The sequence below is a fragment of the Phascolarctos cinereus genome, unplaced genomic scaffold, assembly GCF_003287225.1.
Source record: "Phascolarctos cinereus isolate Bilbo 61053 unplaced genomic scaffold, phaCin_HiC Scaffold_4;HRSCAF=312, whole genome shotgun sequence".
In the NCBI taxonomy this organism is placed as follows: Eukaryota; Metazoa; Chordata; class Mammalia; order Diprotodontia; family Phascolarctidae; genus Phascolarctos; species Phascolarctos cinereus.
The window spans coordinates 406,148,170-406,172,601 of NW_027555847.1; the positions used below are offsets into that span (position 1 = coordinate 406,148,170).

Genomic DNA, 24,432 nt, shown 5'->3' on the forward strand with positions numbered 1-24,432 from the left:
CATCCATCTCTAAGATGCCTTAGAAATTATAGTACTTAGAGCTGTAAAAGGCCCCAAGAAATTAGCTAATTCACCTTCACCTCCTGTAGTGTAGTGAGAGAGCACTGGATTTGGAGTCATTAAACTTAGATTCCTATCTAAGTTCTCTTACACAGAATTACCCCCATGACTTTGGGAAAGTAATTTAACTCCTCTGGACCTCAGTTTCCTTATCTGTAAACACAAGGAAGGTAGAAGGGATTATCTTTAAGGCCCCTTCCAATTCTAAAACCTATGCTTATTTTACAGAATGAGGAAAATGGTGTCCACAGGGATTAAATGTATGACAGGGTCGTGTCCCCCCCCCCCCCCCCTCCCCCGCCAAATGTAAACTTAAGGTTGTATTAATGGAAACTTAGGTCACAACAGGTCATAATCCCATTGGATTCTGAACACTGGCACTGACAAACCAGAGAGCATCCAGGGGAGGTCTGTAGCACAGAAAGGATATCATAGCCTAGATCAGTTGAAGGGGTCCTAGGGTCGCAGAAATGGAGTTAGGTCACCCAGGCCCACCCCTTTATTTTATAGATGATGAAATTAATGATCAGGGAGCACTAATTAATGAAATTACTTGCCTGAAGTATTTGTAGAAATTGTAGTTGTAGAAGGAGGATTTCAACCTAGCTGGTGACCCCAAATTCAGCCCATATTCCACCACATACCCCCACTGCCTCGTGTTGTGGCTATTACCACCTTTCTGGCCAGCTCCATGGCTCTTAACCAGACATTTCCTGAAACTCTGCCTCCAAAGCTGACACTTGCTGCATCTTTGCTTTAGCCACCACTCAGAGCAGGGAAGCAGCTTCTCCCATACTGCCTCAGGCTTCCCTGGATGCCATCCCTTCTAACACTACTCTGCTTGCTTCTACTGCTGCATTTGGCTATACTATTGCTCTTTTAAATTGTCTGCCTAGGCCGGTTTTAAACGATAAAGTGCCAGATGAAGTGATGATTCTTTTTTAAAAAGTCAGACTTTCTAGGCCACCTGTCTGGTGACTCTGGACATCCTTTAGTCTGTCTTTCCATCTGCCTCACAGTTCCGTAGAGATGGTATCAACAGGCCCCTCAGGAAGATCTCAACCTTCCTCACTTTTTTCCAGAGGGTCCTCAGCCTCATTTTTGGCCAGATTAGAGTGGCTTTCTTTTACCTGTAGTAACCTCTCTTTGTTGATTATTTCCAATTTCTCCCATGGAAAGCTCGATTGTAATCGTCTGCATGTTGTCTCCTCCATTAGACTGGGAGGAACTTGAGAACTTTTACTTTTCTTTGTATTCCTGGCATTTGGCACATTGACTGGTACATAGCAAGTCCTTCAATGTTTATTGACCTAGTGACATTTTCCCATTTCAAGGGCAGATAACATATTGCCTGTCTCTCATGCTGCATCTTTCTGTGACCCAGGATAAACACATACCCATACATTAACCAGTACGCTGCCATACAAATACATGAGAGGAGGAGGAGTACTAGGTGGTCTGTACTGACATTCTTGAATGCATGGCAAAGCCTTACCCCTCCACATTCCTGACTCCAGTCATCTGGACCAGCTGCTTAGATTCTTCAGAGGGACTGCATGTTTACTCTTTTTTGAGGTTCCATTAGTGAAAAGCTATAAGTACATAATTTTTAATTCTTCCTTTTACTGAGCTCCAAATCTTCCTTTCTAGCTTTGTCCTCTGTAATAAAACAGAGTAGGTCTACCCTGCCTTTCACGGCTTCATTAATATTGTACTCTAACCCACTGTTTCCCAAGCTGTAAACATGATTTACCGTTTTGCAGGATCTTGGATTTTTCTCCCTTATTCTCTTTCATCAGTCCATTTTAAGTCCATGCTTCTCTGTATTCATTTGTTATTTCTTACAGCATACTAATATCCCAAACATTCCTATATGTACAACTTGTTTAGCCACTCCCCAAGTGATAGACATCTACTTTGTTTCATCTTTTTCTATCACGAAAAAATGTTGCTATAAATATTTTGGTGTATGCGTAGTTTCTTTTGTTAATGACTTCCTTGAGGTATATGGAATCTTTGAGTTGCCAGTTATGGACATTTTAATCACCGTATTTGCAAAATTCCAAATTGCTTTGCAGACAAGTTATCCCAATTCACAATTCTACCAATAATTCATTAATGTGTCAATCTTTCTATAAGCCCTCCAACATTGACTCTCCCATCTTTCGTCATTTTTGCCAATTTTAGGGGGACAGAAGCAAAACCAGTCAATCAATAAGCATCTATTGTTTATTATGTGCCAGGCACTATGTTAAGTGCTAGAAACCTCAGAATACTTTTGAAAAAAGGTATTTTGACTTACCATAAAGGTGTCAAGTAACAAAGAATTCTCAATTTTACAAAATACCAACAAGAATTTGCATTATCTAGACTGTATGATTTTATAAAATCACATCCCTTTTAGATACTTTGCATGGTGCCAAGAATGTTGGAAAAGCTCAAAAGGGCTACATCAATTAGTCTCTGCTTTCCACTTATTCATGTTTCACCCTACTCAAATTCTGGGAAATTATAATTTTGGCATTGGAACTTATTTTTGATAGGTAAAATGGTTTTAAAGGGAAGGCACATTATTTGCATAAATAACCATAGTGTATTAGGTTTGCCCAAGTTTTTAGTGAAATATAAAATCTGACAGCTTCTTGCTATCTCAGGAGCGGAAGGAATGAGTCTCAGCAAGAGTGTTTTATAGGCAAAGAAAGTTTCATGCCAATTGAAATAGTTGTATAAAACAGATTGGAAATGAATTGTTTCTTTTTTTAAAACAGTTTAGAGCATTCAGACATTTTCTTTCAACTGTCTAAGAGCTTAGTCATTTAAGTAACATTTTGTACCTACCAAGTGCAAGGCACTCTTGTTAGGTGTTGAGAAGTACTATAAAAATAAATAAAATTCACATTCTACCTTGAGGAACTTACAATATAGGAGAAATGGCACATTTGCAAATAGCTAGCAGTAATGTAATGATTTAATGTTTGCAAAGTGCTTTTTTATCCTCACAACAACGCTGTGAGGTAGGGGTTATGATTATCATCCCCATTATACAGTTGAGGACACTGAGGCTAAGAGAGGTTAGGTGACTTGCCCTGGGTCACACATCTAGTAAGTGTCTGAGATAGGATTTAAATTCAGGTCTTTCTGACTTCAAGTTCCAAGTTCTATCTACCTGGATACCCAACAGCTTAAATATAATACAAAAAGTATGATGTTACATCAAAAAAGTGCAACTATGATTGAAGAGATGAAGAAAGGCTTTTTGAACATGGCTATCATGTTCCTCCTAAGTCATCTGGAGGACAGACATCCCGAGTTCTTTGAACTGTTTGTTACATTCATGATGGTACAGCAGGAAAAGCAGTGATTTGTTGAGTCAGAAGATATAAATTCAAATACCAGCTTTGCTATGTCTGTAATCTAGGGCCAATAATTTCACCTCTCACAGCTTCAGCGTTCTCATCTGTAAAATGAGTATTATGATGTTATATTTTTGAGGCTCCTCAATGATCCTGGTTGGAATACACTCTAGCTTGTCAATACCCTTCCCAAAATATGGAGTCCAGAACCATGCCAGTATGTATGCAGATTAATAGAGCAAGGTTCATCCTAGAGTGTCAAATAAATCTAAAATTTTATACCTGAAAGAGTTAATGGGGGTGGAAAGTACCAGAGCAATTTATACTTAAGTGGGTTACCTTCCATTTTAAGATAAATCTGAAACAATGAGGACATGGCTCTAAATTTTTGAATAAGGCAATGGGAAAATAGGATCTGATTTTTAAAAATGCATCTGTAATTTTCTGGTGGTTGATCTATGGTATGGCATAATTACCATACTTGGTGAGTCAACTTTTAGACAGCAGCACCACCTGCTGTTCACAAAGAATAACAGGATGCTTTAATTTGCTAAGTGTTTTGAAGGAATGTATCCAGTTTTTCTCATATGCTTCAATCTAGATGGGCTCAGCTTTATTAGTTGGCTGTATCTCTTGCCTTTTTCTTGTTTAGTTCTAAGATTAAGGTACTGAATATACACCATTAATCAATTAAAATGTTTCATATGTTTTTATAAGCTTAAATGACGGTCCATTTGTTCAAAGTATTACAACTATAAAATTAATAACTTTCTTTTCTGGAGAAAAAATAATACTTTTGATACTCCAGCAAGAATAGGAGATACTCTACAGCTATTGAGTGTTCACCACTTAATGATCAAAATTTGTCATCATAAGAAAACACACTTCCTTCCTTTATTGAACACAAGCAATGAACCGTGGATATAGAATGTTGTGTATCCTATCAATGTGTTGGCTGACTTTCTTGTTCTGGTTTATAAAAAATGGTGGGTTTGATCATGTAGCCCAAATCCAGGCCCAAGCCTGGCTGTCAAACCAACATCTCTGACAGTTCAAGGGACCATCAATCTCTCCTTTCCTCCAATGCCTCTCCCCATTTCACTAGCCTCCCAGGCGAAGGAAGAGACCTAGGCTCTGACTAGTTCTCTCTGTAAAAACTCTTGGGAGACTCTGAGCTTCTCTCCAATCTGCCACCCAGTACTACCCCAACGGCTTCTCTTGTTTCTCTCCCTAACTCTATAGTAATTAATCATTTAGATTAACAATTTAGAAGATGCTCTACTCCTCCCTTATGTCCCATCCATCTCCTCTACCTCCCTTTACCCATCTCCCAATCTAACCCTACTGATTTCTTTCACTGTGGCCCACTGGAATTTATTCTACAGCAAACAAATTTCTCTTCATTGTAGACTTCTTTCTCTCATTAGTCCACATAGACCTGGCTCCCCTCTGATTACAATGCATCCCTGGCTAACATCCTCAGCACTGGCTATATCTTCTCTCCAACTCCCTATCACACTGGTCTTAGAGGAGGAGTGATGATACTCCTTACTTCCCACTGTCACTTTGCAGACTCTCCTCTTGCTTCCTTCACTTAGAAACCTTTTCTCTTTTAAACTTCACACTACTAAAATTTTCCACCCAAATTAGGGCAGCTGCAGTATACTGACCCTCCCAGGACATTTTTCATGTTTCTTCAAGGAGTTGAGAACCTGACCTATCATATTCTCCTCCCCAACTCATGTCCTCATACTCATGGACTTTATATTTGTGTAGCTGTTCTATCAAAGTCCCTAACCTCCCAATTTACTAGTTCTTCTTTAGTCTCACTTAAGACCAACTCCTTCACTTCACTTTAAGCACACATAATGATAGTGGCAAACTACATTCAGCCAATGAGTAGAAAATCAGACATTTCTCTGTGACTCCATTTCTGTCTATGCTTCTTCCCAATGATATGTTTTTCTCTCTCATTGAGACCTCCAATCTCTCCCAGATTTGTACTTCCTCAGGCCATTACTCCTGCTCTGACTTCACTCACCTCTCTCCACTCTCAACTCAACACTTAGCCATTTCAAGCCTTTGCTGTACCTGGTGTATTGAATACCTTGCTCCCTTTTCCTGTCATTGCTCTTCTTTTACCAAACCTCACCTCTGGATTACTCCCATCATTTACCTCCTCTGCAGCTCCATGTAGAAAGAGGAAATCATGCTGACTGGATACATTACATATTGATATGATCCACCCTCAACAGATGCCTTGAAGCAGCAGTGTGACTTTTATTCCTCTCTGATTAGCCTCACAGAAGCTATTCAAACATCTTCCCTCCTTAAGTCCCTCTATCCTTCTCCTTCAATATTTATTTTACTAAGAAGAAAATCTGAGCCCATTTGATAGTGTGCTCTCTTCTTCCATTCTTTTCATGTCAAAACCCCTCTCCCACTCTGCTCTTTCTGTCAGTCTCTGACAAAGAGGCCCTTCTCTATGTCCAGGGCAAACCTCCTCCATGTGTACTTGATCCCACTCCCTCCCACTCTCTCTAGCACACTGTATCCTCAATCATCTTCTCCCCACAAATATCTCCCCATAAACTTGTTTCCTACCTAGTGCTTTCAAAAAATGTTCCTCCCCCATTCTAAAAAAAGCTTTACCAAATGTCACCATACCCTCAATCTAGCATTGTAAATCTCTCCTTTCTTAGACAAATCCCTTAGAAAAAGTTGTCACTGCCTAAGTTTCCTTTCCTCCAACTTACATCTTAACCTTCTATAATTTGGCTTCTAACCTCATCACTTAACTGAAACTGTTCTCTCAGAAGTTACCATTGATCTGTTGCCAAATTTGATGGTCTTTTTTAGTTCTCATCCTTCTGGATCAGTATATTGATGAGTCGAACATTTCCTAAATGAAAAAAACCTAGTGACTTAAAGAAGATTAAATATTCTCTCCAATCAGAAGAAACACCACAAACATGTTCTAGGTCACATCATAGAAAGGCTACTCAGCAAAGACATAATATTGGTTCAGGTAGACATTGTCTCTCTTATCTTTGTCCATACAAACTGCTTCCAATCAGAAGTGTTGCCTCACATGGCAGAGGAACTTTCATCAAATCAGAGGGCACTAATTGCTGGTGGATGGGATCTTTTATACCCTAAACACCTGGGAAACCACATCAATAGCTCTAAGTTTCAGAGACAGATTCCCTGTCTTTGATGGGAAACTGAGCCCCTCCTAAGTAGCAGAGACCCCAGTACTCCTACCACAAAAGCAAAATAAGATCATTATTTTTATTATACTTCTTTAGTTTGTTCTAAAAACCAGGCCAACATAGTACAAAAAATGAATATAGCATGATCTCAATGCTACATTACAAAGTCATACTATTCAAGGCACACTATGACAACAAAGAAAAGTCCTGAATCCTTAGGACCTAGTGAACTGTTGATAAATATAAATTTTAACAAACTGGCTCAGAAAAATCCACAAGCTGTTAGGGTTTATTGCTTTGTATGTGTGTCTGTGTTCATACCAGCCACCACCAGAATACAAACTTTTTTACCACTTCAAGTACAAAGTCAATATTCTAATCTTGTCTTCAATTAAATATACAGCTGTGAGGGAATAATTTTTTCTTTAAATATTTCACTAGTTCACATCTTGACTGGAGAATCTCAACTTCATGATACGGAATCTGTTAGAAAAATAAATATTTGGCCAAAAATTATTCCATTTGGAGTATGTGAAGGTGACAAGATTCAAATAGCAATGCTTTTAGACATCAGACAATCAAATAATATTTACTGGTGAATGCCCCCTTCTTCCCACTTACACAGCTACAACCTTAGTTCAGGCCCTCATTACCACCTCATCTTAATTACTGCAACAGCCTGATTAATCTCCCTATTTCAAGCTCTCACCACCTTAATCCATCCTATACATTGCTGCCAAAGTAACTTTCCACTGGTGGCCTAATGCCTCTAGGATCAAAGCCTGTTTAGTTTTCAAAGCCCTTCACAACCTGGCCCCAACTTATCTTTTCCAGTATCATACCCCTCCTCCTTTACTCTGTAATTCAGCTAAACTGGCCTTCTCTCTGTTCCTCATATAAAACATCCCATCTCCTGTCTCTGCACCTCCTACAACATTTAAATGCTGGGGAGAAGATACAATATTAACAGCCAAAAACATTTTTTCAAGTAAAAATTATTCAGATATGGAAAGATTTCCATAAAAGTATGATACAATCAAAGGGAAAATTTAATTTTCACAACGTTCATAAATAAAACTTCATCTGTATTTATCTATAATAGATTACGTAGGTAGTTGAATGTTCCACTATTTGAAGTGACTTTCTTGGGTCACTAGGGAGCTCCATGTAATGTTTTCAATAACATTAACTTATTTCAATAATCTTAAATTAAGAATGAACTTTTTGCAGCAAAAATATGTTAAATCATACCTGTATAACTTCATAACCAAGTAATTGTAGGTGTCTTTGTTTAATAGCTTCTTTTCCTAGTAAGTTGTGGCTATCCAAACAAAATCTTTTCCGATCATCAATGCAAAGTGCTAATCTGTACACAAAATAAATGATAAACAGCTAACTTTTTAAAACACCAACAGATTGTGATTAGAAATTCATAGTTTTTTAACCAATCAGATAAGAATATCATTTTAGTATTGTGGTAAAATATAAGATCAAAAGCTATGTGAGGTCTTATATCACCAAAAGCTAAGTTAGAATAAGTTGGTTTTCTCTTAACAACAATAATAGTTAATAATAGTTGGCATTCATGCAATACTTAGTATGTGCCAGGCACTGTGCTAAGCACTTCATAGATCTCATTTGATCTTAACCATCCTGGGAGGGAGGGAGGTGCTATTATTATCCCCATTTTACAGTTGAGGAAACTGAGGCAAACAGGTGAAGTGATATGCCCAGGGCCCCACAGCTACTGTGTATCTGAGGCCACATTCAAACTCAGTCTTCCTGACTACAGGCCTGGTGCTCTACCCACTGGGCAAACTAGCTGCCTTCCAATTTTTTAGCAGAAAGTCATCAGCATTTATTATCTAGCATATTAAACTGCCAGTTTATAATGGAATTTAGATGTCACTATAACAACAGTATTTTGACAATACATCATTATGAACTTAGAATTTAAGTTTCTTGAAGATTGGGACTGTCCTATTTTTGTCTTTGATTTCCCACAGCCTTGCATACAGTGTTCAACATATAACAGGTACTTATTGTTTAATGATTACTGATTTTAAGCAACATGCTTTAATGTGTAACTGCATTTATTATCTGTGATGGTTAAAATAGGGTGGCTATTAAATAAGTATGAAGAAAATAGAAACACGAGTCAAGATTGTTTACATATAATCACAGCTCATCATTAACTGGCTATGTGACCTTATGTTAATTAATTTAGCTTTTGGGACCTTAATTTCTTTATCTATAAAATGAAGGGGCTGGACTAGATATGACCTCTGAGATCTCATTTACCTCAAAGATTCTCTGAGATCTGATTAGAAAAAAAAATAGGGAAGTATATTTTTTAAAAATTCATATAAAGCATAAGATATAGAGACCTTAATTATACTAGCATGGAATCTTTTTAAGGAAAAGACATGTGGCAACTTGCCTTTACAATTCTCATCATGTAAACAACATGCTTTTCTGTACCTTTTATATACATCTTCATCAGTTGTAAATGGTAATACAAATCCTTCTTCATCTAGTTTAATCTCAATATCTGAGTAACAGAAAAAAGGAAAGCATCTTCTTATGTATACATACCATTACAAATAATTGTTTTATTTGTGCTATCTTCCAGTCTTCCAAATTATATTTATTGAAGGCTTTAAAAGCTATGACAATAACCAATGAATATTAAAGTTTTAATATAACATTGATAAAATAAATTAATTCTACAAAAACTATATAGATCTTATTAAAAAAAATTCAGCTTGTTAGTTAACAAAAGGGTCAAGATTCTTGAAGCAAAATGTATTCTTGCTACTAAAAGATCCATTATTATTATTATTATTGTTATTTTTTTATGTGAGGCAATTGGGGTTAAGTGACTCGCCCAGAGTCACACAGCTAGTGAGTGTTATGTGTCTGAGGCTGGATTTTAACTCAGGTCCTCCTGACTCCAGGGCCGGTACTGAGGTCCATTATTTTAATCCTAACTGGTTCTCTGGAAACCAAAGAAGAGAGGGCTTGTCATAGGGAATGGAGTACTAGACTTTGGAAGACCTGTATTTGAATCCACCTTCAGAAACTTCTGGGCTGTTAGATCCTGAGCAAATCATTTAACCACCTGCAAACATTAAAGTGCTCTATAAATGTAAGTTATCTGTTCTAGCTTAAGTAGGCTTAGCAACACTAAAGCAAGTAGTATGAATCTTGGGCTTTGACGACTGTGGTTAAATCCATACTACATTTTTTCCTTTCTCCTCCATTACATATCTAATATGACATACTCAATTGAGTTCAGTGAGGGAGTAAGGGAGTGGTTTTAACTTGTGATTTCATTGGTGCAGAGAAATCCCAGTATAGAAACTCTCTCCATTCTACTAATTCAGAATGGCAATCTGAAACCAGCAATGTATATTTCAGTTGTACGATCTGAACTATCTACCTGATTCTGAGGCAAGTTCTCCATTTATTATTCTAAGGGCCTCAGATTTTAGATGAAGATTTGAAAATAATTAAACAAATACACAGAAACCAAAGTAGCATACTTCTTATGACTAGCACTTACCATAGTATATTTACCAGCCCCTAAAGCTATCCTGTAGCAGAACTTCTAGTGAATAGGAAATGTAGGGCTCAGTGACCTATAAAGTCACTTACAGGTTTAAAGTCTATCTATGATCCTATTACAATATACTTCAGATAATGTCCCAATTCTGTCATTAAGACATTATCACCCAAACATAATGTGAAATGCACTGTCACCTACACCCTGAAGCATTCTTCTATGTCATGTGCTATAGTACCACATTAAGAGGACTATACCTATGGGCTTAATTCTGTTCTTGACTACAGATCCTCAGGCTTCATGGCAACACTGGAGATTTCTACATTCTGTTTCCCTGTAGTTTAGTGCACATGTTATTCCATGCCACAGTGTGAAGCAGACTACTTTCTGTAGGCTAAGATATGCTTCAAGGGAAGAGCCCCTCAGAATAGCAGCGCTGTTCATCTGCTTGATGTTTTCTTTTCCTTCTCTGAAAATCTTTCCCATTGCTAATCTTTTAATGTGTATTTTCCCCCACTGTGATATAATTTCCTTGAGGAGGGTTTAAATTTATTGTAGTTCTGTATGTGGTCTCTATTAAAAAATAGGATTACTGAAATCTCAAAATGGTAATGAATAGATTTTTAGCTTACCTAGTGTGTAACAACAGGGTGTTGAGACTCTTGAAGCAAAATATATTTTTGCTTTCAAAAGGTCAATTAGTCCAACTGTAACAGTTTTATAAAGTTGAAGATCCATGGGGGTCTCCAGCAGATAAGGTGGAATGAGAAATGATTTCACTTGATACTGTGGAAGCAGTTTAGGTCCCTATAAATTATAAACATACACAAGACTAATAAAATATATGACAAACCTTTTTAAATTAGTGAAGAACTTGAATAAAATTACATTGCCTTTGAAAAATAAAGAATGAACCTTCCAGAATAAACCTGTGATGCTCATTTGCAGAGATGCCTTACTAAAAAGAGAACCACAACTGTTCCTAATAAATATTAATTGAATTATAATAGCTAAGGAATATTAAGTTTGATGCCTTTTGTCTTTACAACATATTTATTTCATTACCCTTCCCACCTTCCTCTATCTTTCTCTTTTAACAGATAATCATTCAGAGGCAAGTCTAAAGAATATGACAGAAGATCAAACCGGGCAATGTCAGTTTGGATGTGTATTAGTATAACAAACGCCTTTTCAGCCTTATTTCACATTGTTTCTCTTCATTCACTCTACACTGCATGCAAAAGATGCCATTAGCTGTTCTCCTCAACTGGTATTTCCTATTTCTTCTGTTTCTTTACATAAAGCGTTTACAATGTCTAGACATACTCTCTCTCCACCCCCCCCCCCATTTACCTTGTGATTCCTTATCTGTGAACAGGGACCTTGTCCCTAAATGAATGTACACTTCAACGTCCTTGAAGATGTTCTCTCATTTCTGTCTTTGTACTGCCAGAGTCTAACACTATGCCTCCCTTAAATATAATTAAGTGCTTAATAAAGGTCTATGGAACTGAATTTCATTTTAGCATGACTACAAATTAATGATGCCAAATTTCTTTTGCCTTATAAACTAATTCTGAAGACTCAAGAGTTTCAAAAGTGGCAGTAATGTAAGTATATATATACACAGAAGCCTCCCAGAGTGTTAACACTGATTACTTGCTATGTTGGTCCAAAAAATCAGTTTCATTATTTTATAGCCACTTCCTATAGGTGCATCCATTCCACCATATTTGGTGAGGGAAACAACTCCTAACATTTCTTCAAGTCAAGTATACATAACTAAAATCATATATGATCTCCAAAGCTTTCAGCTGTGTTAAAGAGGCAAAAAGGAAAGATAGCTAGATGAAAATATAAGAAATGGTTTAAAAACTTGGAAGCTTTCCCAAAGGAGGCTTTAGAGTTGAAAAGCTCCTACATTTAAGCACTTCCTAGGCAGCTAGGTAAGCTGTGTTTCTTCAAAGGACGTGCTTCTCCAACTATTTCTCCTTTGATATCTCAGGACACATATTACCTTTCACCTAAAGAGAAGCCAGCCTGCAGTGAAAACTATGGAAACTAATAACTATGCAAATTTGATCAGTTTATATAGTCCACAATTTGTAACATATCAAATAGATACCTAGGGATTCAACACTAGTCAGAACTATCACATAAGGATTCTTATAATACCCACTGGACATCTCTATCATTATTGAGAAATAATGAGTTAAGATATCTTTAAAGATAAAGTGAAAAAAACTTACAGTTTATAGTGTTTAGTTTAGAGAAGAAAAGGACTAAGGAATGGTAATCACTGACATCAAGTATAAGAAAGGTTTTCATGGGGAGAATATAGGGCATTTGAATATTTTTCTGTATACAAAAAATTAATCAAATGGAAATGAACTTAAGGCAAAAGAGATTTGCAAGAGAAATTTAAAAAAAGCAGCGTTTAATTATCACAGCAACACAAAATACTAAAACAATGTAATGGGTTGCCAAGGGAAAAAGTGAAATTTCCTACCTTATAGAAGGGACACTCCAAGACCACTGTTAAATAAAGCTGGGTCAGTTGGGCCTGCCTTGATTTATTTAAATCCATTTCCTGAGCTTAAACGAAAAGCATCAAAAGCCAAGTTATTTTTAAGATTTCTAATGCAGCCAAAACTACAAAGGGTGATGAAGGTATATACAATCATTTACCGTAAAATATGACTAATGTATTTTTATGAGATTAAACAGAGAACAGCCTAACAGCTGAATGTAGCTTGTCCTTTCAAACAAGTTACTTCTAAGCAATAAAGGTCCTGGCTCTAAATCTATTCTTAATAAAAGTCATAAAAGAATTAATGTCATTCTACATAATTTTCATTACTTACAATGCCTATAATCATAACTCATGCTTATATGATTCTTTAAGGTTTGCAAAGCACTTTCCTCAAACAACTCTGAGAAGCAGGTACTACAAGTATCATTATGCCTGTTTTACCAAAAGCTCCAAGAGGTTAACAGACTTATCAAGCTAGTGAACTTGAAAGCAGAAATCCAACCCAGATCTCTGCTGACTCCAAGGTCAGTACTTTTTCCACTACATTCCATTGCCTTTCACTACAACATGCTACCCTGTGGTTTCCATACACTAGTAGTAGGTGTAAAAACATCATTTCTTCCCTTGTGCAAAAAGATTCACTAACTCCCTATTGCAAACACGACAAAATAAAATTCATCTAGCCTGTTACTTAAGACCTCCCCATCTGGCATCAGTCTACCTTTTCAGACTATTCACACTGCTCACCTTCATTCAGCAAATATTCTAGCCTAAACAGATTTGATAGCTATTTCCTGAACCTGGCATACTACCACTTACATTTATGCATTCCTGAAGGCCATCCTCTGCCATGAAAGTCTTCCTTTCATCATCTATACCTTTCAAAATCTCTTTACCTTCAAGGCTTAGCTTAGATGCCACCTCCTCCAACAAGCTGTCCCCAATTCCACTGACTAAATGTTATCACCCACCTCAAATTTTCTTGCACCCACTACTCCCTACTTTGTAACATGCTTATCCAGGCACCTGTTTTACAACCTTCTGCCTCTACCCAAATTAGAATAGAAACCCCTCAAAAGCTGTCTTATTTTTAAATCTTTGAATTCCTGATGCTTAGCATGGTGCCTTGTATCTAGCCAGCACTTAATGTTTATGAACTGATCTCAGAAATGAATGGAAAAAGTCTATAGAGGAAAAACTTGTTCTTTCATGCAAGTTTTAAAGCATGTTACTGAGGTTATTACTTTTCCTGGGAATACAAATACAGTATGTACCCTACAAACTGAATGTAGAATGTGGAACTATTGTATGATTTTGACATAAGGCCAAAAATCATTATGCTATAGATAAAACTGATTTTGAATAGTCTGTCACATCTTTTATTTCTTGATCACATAATCATTCCATCCTGCCACGCCTCATGACTTCCTTTAGTATTTTAAAATCTGTAGCATGATGATGCAAATGAAATTGACTTAACCTGTGTTAGATATTAACACCAGGATTTTAGAGATACTTTAGAGATAGCCCCCTCGCATTCAGATGAAAAACAGAATATTTGACTGATAATCAGAGCACCTGGTTTCAATCCTGACTTTCCATTAAAGTTTTAGGTTTGTATCCCCAGTTACTTTTTAGATAATTTGAACTACATATCCAACAGACATCACAAACTCAGTATATCCAAAACAGAATTTACTTTCCCCACAAAGCCCCTCCTCTTTCAAACTTTCCTATTACTATCCTCACAGTCATAACAACCTCAAAGTCTTCCTCCACTCCTGTGTCTCACTTTCACTCCTATCTTTTACCAACTCTTGCCCCCTTTCTCCACTCACACAGCCACCACCCTGGTGCAAATCCTTTATCGCCCGGACTACTGCAATATCCTTCTGATTGGTCTCCCTGACTCAAGTTTTTCTCTACTTCAGTACATCCCTTCACTTAGCTACCAAAACGACTTTCCTAAAAGCATAGATCTGACTATGTTACCAATATTGTTTAATAAATTCCAGTGGCTCCCTATTGCCAAGATCAAATATTAAATCCTCAGCTTGGCATTTAAATAAAGCCTTTCACAACCCAGCCCCTTCACTTCTCTTTCCTTGTACATGCCGCTCCATTTTCAAAGTCCATGCCTTTTCACTAATTCTCCCCATGCCTGGAACGTTCTCCTTCCTCACCTCGGCCTGCTGGATTCTTTTAAGACTTAGCTCCTATCTCACCTTCTGCAGGAATCCTTTCCCAGTCTTCCTCTTCACCACCCCAGTCTCTTCCCTCTAGGATTACCTTTCATTTGTACTGTATATATATTCTATGAACATTTAATTGCATGTTGTCTCTTCTATTAGAATGTGAGCCTTTCCTTGTAACCCCAGTGCTTGTTACCATAGTGACTGGCACATATCAAGTGCTTAATGCTTGTTGACTGACTTGTTGACTCTGCCACTTACTACCTTTGTGACTTATGGCAAATCCTTACAGTCTTTTAATCTCAATTTTCTCTTCTGTAAAACGAGAGAGTACATGGCCTTTAAGGTTCTTTTCACCTTAGAAAGTTAGGTCCAAATGTCTCAAACACCAAGGCTCAAGAGAAAAATGGAATACACATATGGAACCTGAAGAGTACCACCAATCTAAGAAAGATAAATTCTTGCTCAGTTAAAAACCTTTTTGAACTGTACCTTTCTGAACCAAAAGCTAACAAAGCTCTTCCATGATGGTAGAAGTTATCTGTGAGTAACTTACCTTGTAATTTCTGAAGAAAATATGGGCTAAATAACTTTGCCACATAATTGACTGGGTGGCGTCCAATGAGGGTACATGAATGGAGAAGATTCAACAGGGCTTGAGGAGGAAAATATTTAAATCGAGTTCTTATTGTATTTTCAAGCTTCCTAAAAAAAAGTGGAGCGTTTGGGGGCAGGTAATTGAGTTTCCCAAACGGTACAATCAACTGAGAAACCTGGACAGGGGAGAATATTTCACCTTGGTAAATAAAACTTTCTGCCACTGCATCAAAGATAGGTTTTGAAAGAATCAATTTTTTACTGCAGTACTGCATGACTTTGCTGACGGTCTCAGGATGCATAGTGAGACAACATGTGGAAACATGTTGTTCCAGGGCTTGCATGAAAAATTTGTCAGTGTAACCGAAGTGCATAAAACCATCTAAGACTTTTCCTAGCTCTTCATTGGTAAAATGAGAGACAAATCTTACCGAATGCATACAGAGCTTTATAACCAAAGGAAAAGCTCGAGTTTGGTTGAGAGCCACCAAAGCATTCAGTATTTGGCTTGTGATTTTAGGACTAAATTTATAAACCAATGAAATAGAGAGGTTGTTTAGCTGATCCAAAAAGTCCTGATGCTGAACCACTTCTCCAACAGCAGCTTGAAGCAATGTATAAACTGCTACTATCTCCTCAGGTGCATATTCTTGCAATTTTTTACCTTGAAGCTGAAGTATAATATCCTTTAGCATTGCACAGTTTGAGTTCTGGAGTTTAATCACACATTTGCCAAGAATACAAAGGTTATGAATTGTCATATGACCCTGCTGAAGCCGATTTTGGCACTCTGTCACCAGACTTACTAGTAGATTACTCTGGGGATCCACATGTAATCCTGTCAAAGCTTGCAAAGTAGTCACTAGACCAGTGTCTGAAAGATTTGTGGACTCATATTCAAACTGAAAGCATAATGCTCTGAAGATCTCATTCTCCAAGACTGTTTTTGAAATTTTTTGGTTACCTTCTTCCTGTTCCACTTCAGAGACCCGATACAAAGCTGCTGCTGCCATAGTATCTGACAATGTTTCCAGTGTGCTTACAAATTTTAATACCTGTTCAGATGAAGTGAAAGTATTTAGTTCCTTATAAAACCTCTGTTCATCCACATGATCCTTGTTTGGTTCAAACCTGTTCCATGCCGCTGTTTGAAAAAGCACAGATCTGCCAACTGGGTAAAGTTTACTCTCTTTTTCTGAGTGATGCTTCTTACAGTATGCATGATGAAAGTAGACTCTGAATTGCTTTTGTTGCAGGGAAAAATACCCCTGACACAAGATTTTCCTGCCTTTTGGGTGTTCAGGGATCAAATATTTTCTTAGACATGTCAAAATTCTGCAAGTGTGAAGGCCAGATGAATAAAAATGAGACGCAAGTGAAGTGATCAAGGCCATATGTGATGATTATTGTAATAGGATCAGCTGCCCATCTTGAGCACAGCCTAGAATAAAAATGAGAAAATAAAGCCAAGATGGTAAAACTTTACTTCCATTTTCTCAGAAGCATCCACATAACCACAAAATAAATCATTCAATTATTTATGATACTGAGGATTCTGCAAGAGAGGAAACGGAGATAATAAAATTGAACATACAGCCTAAATGAATAATAGCTGACACTGAATGGCACTTTAAGATTTGCAAAGCGCCTTGCAAGCAGTATCTCATTCAACCCTCTTGACAATTCTGTGTGGCATGTAATGCTGGGACCACAATACAACTGAAGCTAAAATGCTTGCCCATGGTCACATAATAAACAGTGTGAGTAGGCACTGTTTCACACTTCGTATTCCCAGTACCTGGCCCAGAACCGGCCCAGTAAGCTTAATAAATGCTTTTTGATCAAAAAGTCAGAATTTGCACTTGGGTTTCCCTTATTTCAGACTTACCTCTCTGTCCACTACACCACAGCTGCCTTTAAAGAGTCAATGAGTTAATTCCACCCCAGTTTCTCATAAGTTTCAAAGTTAACTCAATTTTGGATAAATCAATGCAAAACATAAAGCATGAGGAATGTAAATGTAGATCAAATGTTCTTCCACTGGGGGAAGGGCTGATTTCCTCTAGACTCCAGATGAAAGCAGAAGGAAAGAGGAGAAAAAGGGAAATTAAAGCATGTGCAGAAAGAGGGAGCGAAGGGAAAGGCCCACATGGTCACGCAGAACATCCCACCGTCAAAATGACTCCATTCCCCATCTCCTCTTTTAAGATTTGAAAAGTCAGAAAGTCTGGACACTTGACAACAACTAACCAGGAACAAGGTATCCGCCCGCACGTGCGCACGAGCAGTCTCATTGACGCACGCACACTCTGATCCTCTGACGGCCCTTCTGCCTGGCCCCTCCCTTAAATCCCGACGTGCCTTGCTTCACTCACTAGCAGTCACAGTTTGGAATGGGACGTATGCAAAATGATGCACTGCGGCAAACTACATTTCCCACAAAACTAAGAGAATGCCTACAACTCCCAAGGTGCCTCCGTCTTAGCTCAGCCCTAACTGTAGTCTCTCAGACTGACAGATTGAGGCTCGCCTTTCATTAGTCGAAAATTCACCGGCGTACAGAAGGGCTGGGCATGCGCACTCCGTAGTTACTCCAAACAGGCCGCCCTTTCCAGCCCCAGTGTTCAGGTGCTGCATGAAGCCGGAACCAAGTGAGGCCTGCGCCACGGTACACCTAGTGGATGTTTCCTGGTGAAGTAGTGTGGAACAGAGAGGAGGGTCAGAGCGGTACCTGAGGCTCAAGAGCAAGTCAGACCCACTCCATAAAGCGGTCCAACCCGTGACCTCCGGTGGTTCCTCAGACACGTAGTGTGCTCCGACTGGAGGCTGGGTGCTCAACCGGATCAGAACCAGTGTGAGAACGGAGCTTTGGCTGCCGCGGACGGGAAGGGCCTGGATACGGCCGCGGTAGGTCGGGAGGCTGGGCTTGCGAGCTCCGGGGCCTCAGGAGGTGCTCAAGAAGCCCGGGCTCAGTGCCAGCGAGGAAGGTGGGCATCGCCGCCCTGGGGAGCCTTTTTCCGAGAGGGCAACCCAGGGGCATTGTGGGACAAAACGGCATTCTCGTGGGCCTTGTGGGAAACGTAGTTTTCCGAGTTGTCTCTTGTTTTCCCCCCCAACCCCCCCTGTACTTTCCACACCATTTTGAATGTGGCTCATACTGTGCCTCTGAACTTTGACTTTTCTGCTTTTATTTTTTCATCTCAACTTACGCTACTCTCCAGATTTCTTAATTTCTTTCGTTCTTTCGCTTTACTTGATTTTTTTCTCTTGTTGTTTTCTCCTTTCTGGCACACCTCTCCACCTACTGTAATTCCAGCCCAGGAAATGGGGGAGGAGTGGAGGGAAATGACAGGTCCTAACATTTAATGCTGAAAAGTGCCTTAGAAATCAATGAGACCTTTTTGTAGATGAGGAATGGTTGACCGAGGCCCTAAATGTGACCAGGATCACTGTGATAGCAATAAATTAGGATTTGAATCCAAACCCATAAGTAAAAGCCTTCTTTAGTTAGGTAGATAGATAGATTGATAGATAGATACATATAGAGATAGAGATAGGGCAGATAGATAGTGAAGTGGATAGATCACCAGGCCTGGAATCGGGAAGGCTTAAGTTTCCTCACCTGTAAAAGGAGCTGGAGAAGGAAATGGTGAACCATTTTAGTATCTTTGCCAAAAAAACCTTAAATCAGGTCAAGAAGAATTGGCCATGATTGAACAACTAGGAGGTATAGAGATATATCTCTGTAGATTCATAGATTACATACACTGCATAAATATAGGCATATTTCAGTCTGGTTCAGTTCCAGACCACTGCAATAAAGCAAATATCACAATCAAGGGCATCACAAATTTGGTTTCCCAGTGCATATAAAAGTTGTGTTTACACTATACTGTAGTCTATTAAATGTGCAATAGTTTTATGTCTAAAAAATGTACATGCCTTAATTAAAAGATACTTTATTGCCAAAAAAAAAATGCTGACCATCATCTGAGCCTTCATTGAGTTGGAATCTTTTTGCTGGTGTGACCCTAGGCAAGTCACTTAATCTTTGTGTGCCTTAATCCCCTGGAGAAGGAAATGACAAACCACCCCACTGTCTTTCCCAGGAAAACCCAATAGACAGTATTGATGTGATATGATCCACAGGGTCACGAAAAGTTGAACAACACTGAACAGTTAACAATCCAATCCTTCCTGAACTCTCAAAAGACTCTGATGCTGTCAGTCACTTCTTCTGGATACCTTTTAGGTTTTCCAGTTATCTTAATACCTTTCTGTCTTTGTTCTCCAACCTATGTAACCACTCCTTCTTTGTTTCTTGGTTGGATCTTCATTTGGGCCATGCTTACTATGAGTGTCCATGGTGTTCTATCCTGGGTCTCCTTCTCTCTATATACTATTTTACTTGGTGATCTTCTTAGCTCCCATGGATTAAATTATTATATCTATTCACATGGTTTTCAGATCTGTTGCCCCTCCCTCTCTTGACTTCCACATCTCTACTTGCCTGTTAAATATCTCAAACCATATATATCCCATAGACATCTTAAACACAATACATCTAAAACTGAAATCATCTTCCACCTTGCTCCCTACCCCCCTTCACCCCAAACCCTCTCTTCTCCCTAACTTCTCTGTTGCTGTTGGGTACCACCATTGTCCCAGTTACCCAGGCTCACAAACTAGATGTCATTCTCAATTCTTTAGTTTTTCTCATCCCCTAATATCCAATGTGTTGCCAAGCCCATTGATTTTACCATTGTAACATCTCTCACATATCTTCCCTTTTCTCTTCTGACAATGACACTGCCTTGGTAAAGGCCATATACCTCACACCTGAACTATTGACATAACCTCCTGATTGGTCTCCTTACCCAGACCATCCTCAGCTCAGCTGTCAAAGTGATCTTCCTAAATCACAAATCTAACCATGTCATCCATAAATGGCTTCCCCACCTTCAGGATCAAATATGACATCTTGAAGCATTCCACACCCTTCCTTATCTGCCATTCCCTCACTTTCCCTTTTCAGTGTTCAGTTTTCTCACAATTATATATCTCAAGCAACACATATGTCTTTTCTGAAAACTGGCCCCTTCTGATCCATCAGTTATTGTTTCCATGTTCCTTTGATTGTTTACAGATACTTGGGGGGAGTGCGACATCTCTTTTTCTGATTTCAGGGAATTTATACTTGTTTACTCTCCCTCTCTCAACTTTCCCACAATTAGAAATCAGATTACCTGATGTTCGGTATCCTGGTTAATTGTTTTCTTTTAACTAATTTGTTTTATTTGATTAATTGTTTTTCATGAATAAAAGTCTGTCTATCCCTGTATTTGAGGTCCAGGCCTAAACTCAGGAGGTTTGGTCCTGGTTTGTTCGGTAATTGCCATGCATTGCTTAATAAATTGATGTGCTTGGAAAATTGAACCTTTGTTTCCTAGTCATTTCATCTTTCCCCTGCCACACAGATTGGGAACTGAGGCAAAATGACTTGCCCAGGGCCACACAATAAGTGTCTTAAGACCTGATAAGAGCTCATGAAGATGAGTCTTCCTGATTCCAAGCTTAGTATTCATCATGGGAAAAGAACTGGAGTCAAAACAAAACAAAACAAACAGGTCGTCTTTGTCCCTTCTGTGGTTTCTGGTTAACCTCTTGGCTTCGTTTTTTTTTTTTTTTTCCCATGTATAAAATAAAGTATTGAATGGTATGGTCACTAAAATCTCATCTATCCCTAAAATTCCTTGATTCCTAAAAATGAATGCAAATATAAACCATTTGAACTTAATTCTTTTTGTATTGTATAGGAATGTTTTTGCACTTCTTGACAAATACACTTTTTAAGTAGTTTGTCTTCTTCTATTGGTTTATGGGGGGGGAAATGAATCTGCTTTGTTTTTCCTTTCTGCAGTACAGTTGACTTGTTAACGTGTGGTATGAAACAATGAGAAGATTTTTGTTGCTTTATGCTACACAGCGTGGACAGGCAAAAGCCATAGCAGAGGAAATAAGTAAGAAAGCTGGTGAACATGGATTTTTTGCAGATCTTCACTGTTTGAGTGAATCTGACAAGGTGAGAGATCACCAAATCATTTTGCTGCATTGGAGAATAGATATGCAAGTGAGGAAGAATCCAGGTTTCCTGCTTCCCAGGATGTTTTGTTTACCAATCTATTGCCTGTATCCTTACCTTTGAAGACCATGGAAAGCAACATTGAATTTATAATAAAATAACATTTTAGAAGGCTACATTCCCAAGATGTTTTAGAATGTTGTTGTAGGCATCCATATACTTTGTTAAAAAAAAACAGAAAAAAATAGCTGTATGTGTATATATATATATATATATATGTATATATGTGTGTGTGTGTGTGTGTGTGTGTGTGTGTGTGTATATAAATTGCTCTTTAAGCAAGTTGTTTTTCATCCAGATGTAAATGGAAAGTCATTAACTTCCTAGTCCATGGTAGTAAAGAACAAACTCTTAGGAAGCTGAGATAGAGAAATCTTATTTTTATTACTTTTCAAAATGTTTTTTAATAATTTTTTTAATATCCAGATTTATATGTTTAAAATACAATAAATGGACTTGGGAGGGATTCTTTAAAACAGTTTGAGATAACTAGAGACAATGGATTGTGCCTTTTTTAATGTATAACTCCCTGATACTTTTTAAAAGTGAAGGACTTAATAGATTCTGCATTTATAAAAAGCAAATAAATGCTGCATTTTGAGCTTCTTTAAATTTTCCTGTTCATAGTATAGCTATTAACTATTAAGAACTTTATCCCATTGTGTAAGTTACTTTAATTAAACACAGAAGTAATCACCTAAAACTTTTTAGATAGGAAAATTTTATAGGAAAATTTTAGCTGTCAGAATTCTTAGATAATGAGTTTTTATGAATACTCAAGTTTCCTTAATAACCAGAACTTTTCATTTTTATTTTTTTTCTGTCTTTTAATGTAAAATTTTCAAAAACAACTTACAGTCTTCCTTGTCTTTTGTCTTATGCCATCAATGGCCCTAGGCTGAAGTCCCACAAAGCTACTGCATAGTGGTGATGCCCAGTGCTTTCAAGGGCTCTTGCAATGTTTCAACTAGTAACTCTACGGGCAGATTTCAGAGATCTGATATAGAGCATCACATTTACTCATCAGAACACTAGCAGACGTTAGGATTGTTTTGATGGAAATCATGAGGAAATTCAGACACTACTAAATGAAAAAATGAGAACTCCCCAGGGTTTACCAGCTGGATAGTTTATTTGTCTCTAAGAAGACAGCATTTAACTTGATCAAAAGTAAAGTGCAAGTAAAACTTAGAGAGTTCCAGGATTCTTGGCTCAGTAAAGAGGCAGAAGAAATTCATTTTACTCTGATAGTAACAATCCAAAGTGCTTCTTTGATATCCTGAAGGCTATTTATAGGCCAAAGATCTATGATGCATCTCAACTATTTAGTGCTGATGGAGCCACACTGAGCAGTAATAAGGACATGATCTTGGAGAGGTGGGCTGAATACTTCTGTACTGTCCTCAACAGACTGTCATCAACCAATGCAGAAGCCATTGACCATATACTTTAAGTTGAAGTTAGTGCCTCTGTAGCTGTAATTCCAAATGAAGAAGAGGTTTAGAATGCCATTGGGCTCCTCTCACTGGCAAAGGGCCTGGTGTTGATTGCATCTCAACAGAGATATAAGGCAGAGGGTTCACTGCTCATACAAAAGCTGACATAAAGTTATCCCCCAGAAGATCTAGGATGCCTCCATTGCCCATCTCTATAAAGGAAAAGGAAATAGGTTGTCCTATGACAATCACAAGGGAGTGTCTCTCTCTTAGTCATTACTGGCAAGATTGTTGCCAGAGTCCTTAATTGGCTGATCCTTCACCTCAGAGATGGTCGTCTACCCAAGAGCCAATGCAGCTTCAGAAAGATTTGAGGAATAGTCCATATGGTGTTTGCTGCCCAACAACTCCAGGAAAAATGCCAGGAGGACAGAAGTTTGTACACAATATTGGTCAATCTGACCAAGGCCTTTGATATTGTCAATTGTGAGGGCTTGTGGAAGATCATGGAAAAATTTGGTTGCTTTTTGAAGGTTATCAGTATACTTCATCAGTTTACTTGACAACATACTTGCACGTGCTCTGGATAGTGGACCATGCTCTTGCACTTTCCCTAGTCACCAGGGGAATGAAGTACAGCTGTGTGTTTGCTCTCATGCATTTTAGCATGATGATTTCGTCGATGTTATCAGAAACCTTCAACGAGGACAAAAATGGCATCAGTCAGTTACTTTACTGATGGTAAATTATTTAACTTGAAAAGGCTACAAGCCAAGACCAAAGTGGAGGGAGAGTTGGTACACAACTTTTTGTTTGCAGATGATTGTGCACTCAGTGCAGTCTCTGAGGCTGAGAGGCAATGGAGTATGGATTGATTCTTTGCCAATTATGGTAATTTTGCCCTAGCAATTAATACCAAGAAAACGGGTTCTCCACTAGCCAGCGCCACCACCATTCATACATAGAACCATCAGTTACAGCAAATGGAAAAATTTTGAATGCTGTGGATAAGTTCACTCTCGTTGGCAGTATAATTTCCAGGGTTGTACACATAGATGATGAAGTTGATGCCAAAGCTATCTTTGCATTTGGGAGGCTCTAAAAGAAAGTATGGGAGAGAAGAGGTAAACTGAAGGTCTATAGATCTATTGTGCTGGCCTCATTGCTGTATGCCTGTGAAACCTGGATATTCTATCACCACCATGCCAGGAAACTGAATTACTTCCATTTAAATTGTCTCAAGAAGATTCTGAAGATCACTTGATTAGATAAGGTACTGAACACTAAGGTCCTTTCTTAAGCTGAACTGCCAAGCATTTAGACTGTGCTGCATAGAGCATAA

The 24,432-nt window shown here is 38.2% G+C and overlaps 2 protein-coding genes across 7 annotated transcripts in view; one reads left to right on the forward strand and one right to left on the reverse strand.

Moving 5' to 3' along the window:
- Window positions 1–6,887: 6,887 nt before the first annotated feature.
- On the reverse strand, window positions 6,888–18,333 carry FASTKD3 (FAST kinase domains 3). Of its 4 annotated transcripts, none has more exons than XM_021004399.2 (7): window positions 18,244–18,333; window positions 15,472–16,953; window positions 12,700–12,785; window positions 10,823–10,997; window positions 9,107–9,176; window positions 7,877–7,991; window positions 6,888–7,108 (listed from the first exon to the last, which is right to left on the reverse strand). In XM_021004399.2, exons 2-7 carry the CDS (start codon window positions 16,904–16,906, stop codon window positions 7,013–7,015), a joined length of 1,977 nt encoding a protein of 658 aa, XP_020860058.1. In that variant the 5' UTR covers window positions 16,907–16,953; window positions 18,244–18,333; the 3' UTR covers window positions 6,888–7,012. The 4 variants fall into 4 exon arrangements, with proteins under 4 accessions (XP_020860058.1, XP_020860059.1, XP_020860061.1 ...); XM_021004400.2 differs by lacking the exon at window positions 18,244–18,333 and adding an exon at window positions 17,763–17,915; XM_021004402.2 differs by lacking the exon at window positions 18,244–18,333 and adding an exon at window positions 17,684–17,773.
- The window catches only part of MTRR (5-methyltetrahydrofolate-homocysteine methyltransferase reductase), a 40,009-nt gene continuing 33,905 nt past the window's right edge, over window positions 18,329–24,432 (forward strand). For 2 of the 3 annotated variants that reach the window (XM_021004397.2, XM_078153310.1), the window contains exons 1-2: window positions 18,410–18,499; window positions 21,433–21,594. In XM_021004397.2, coding sequence (XP_020860056.1) covers window positions 21,466–21,594 — 129 coding nt within the window. In that variant the 5' untranslated portion in view covers window positions 18,410–18,499; window positions 21,433–21,465. Of the gene's footprint in view, window positions 18,500–21,432; window positions 21,595–24,432 lie in introns of all 3 variants that reach the window. The other variant, XM_078153309.1, reaches the window with a different exon arrangement.

What these genes read in the sequence shown, in the direction of transcription:
- FASTKD3 (XM_021004399.2), bottom strand. Translation starts at nt 16,906, where the DNA reads ATGGCCTTGATCACTTCACTTGCGTCTCATTTTTATTCATCTGGCCTT. An exon ending in TGGAGTGTCCCTTCTATAAG is followed by an intron (nt 10,998 to 12,699) that starts GTAGGAAATTTC and finishes TATAATTTATAG; the next exon opens with GGACCTAAACTGCTTCCACA. An exon ending in GATGAAGATGTATATAAAAG is followed by an intron (nt 7,992 to 9,106) that starts GTACAGAAAAGC and finishes TTTTGTGTACAG; the next exon opens with ATTAGCACTTTGCATTGATG.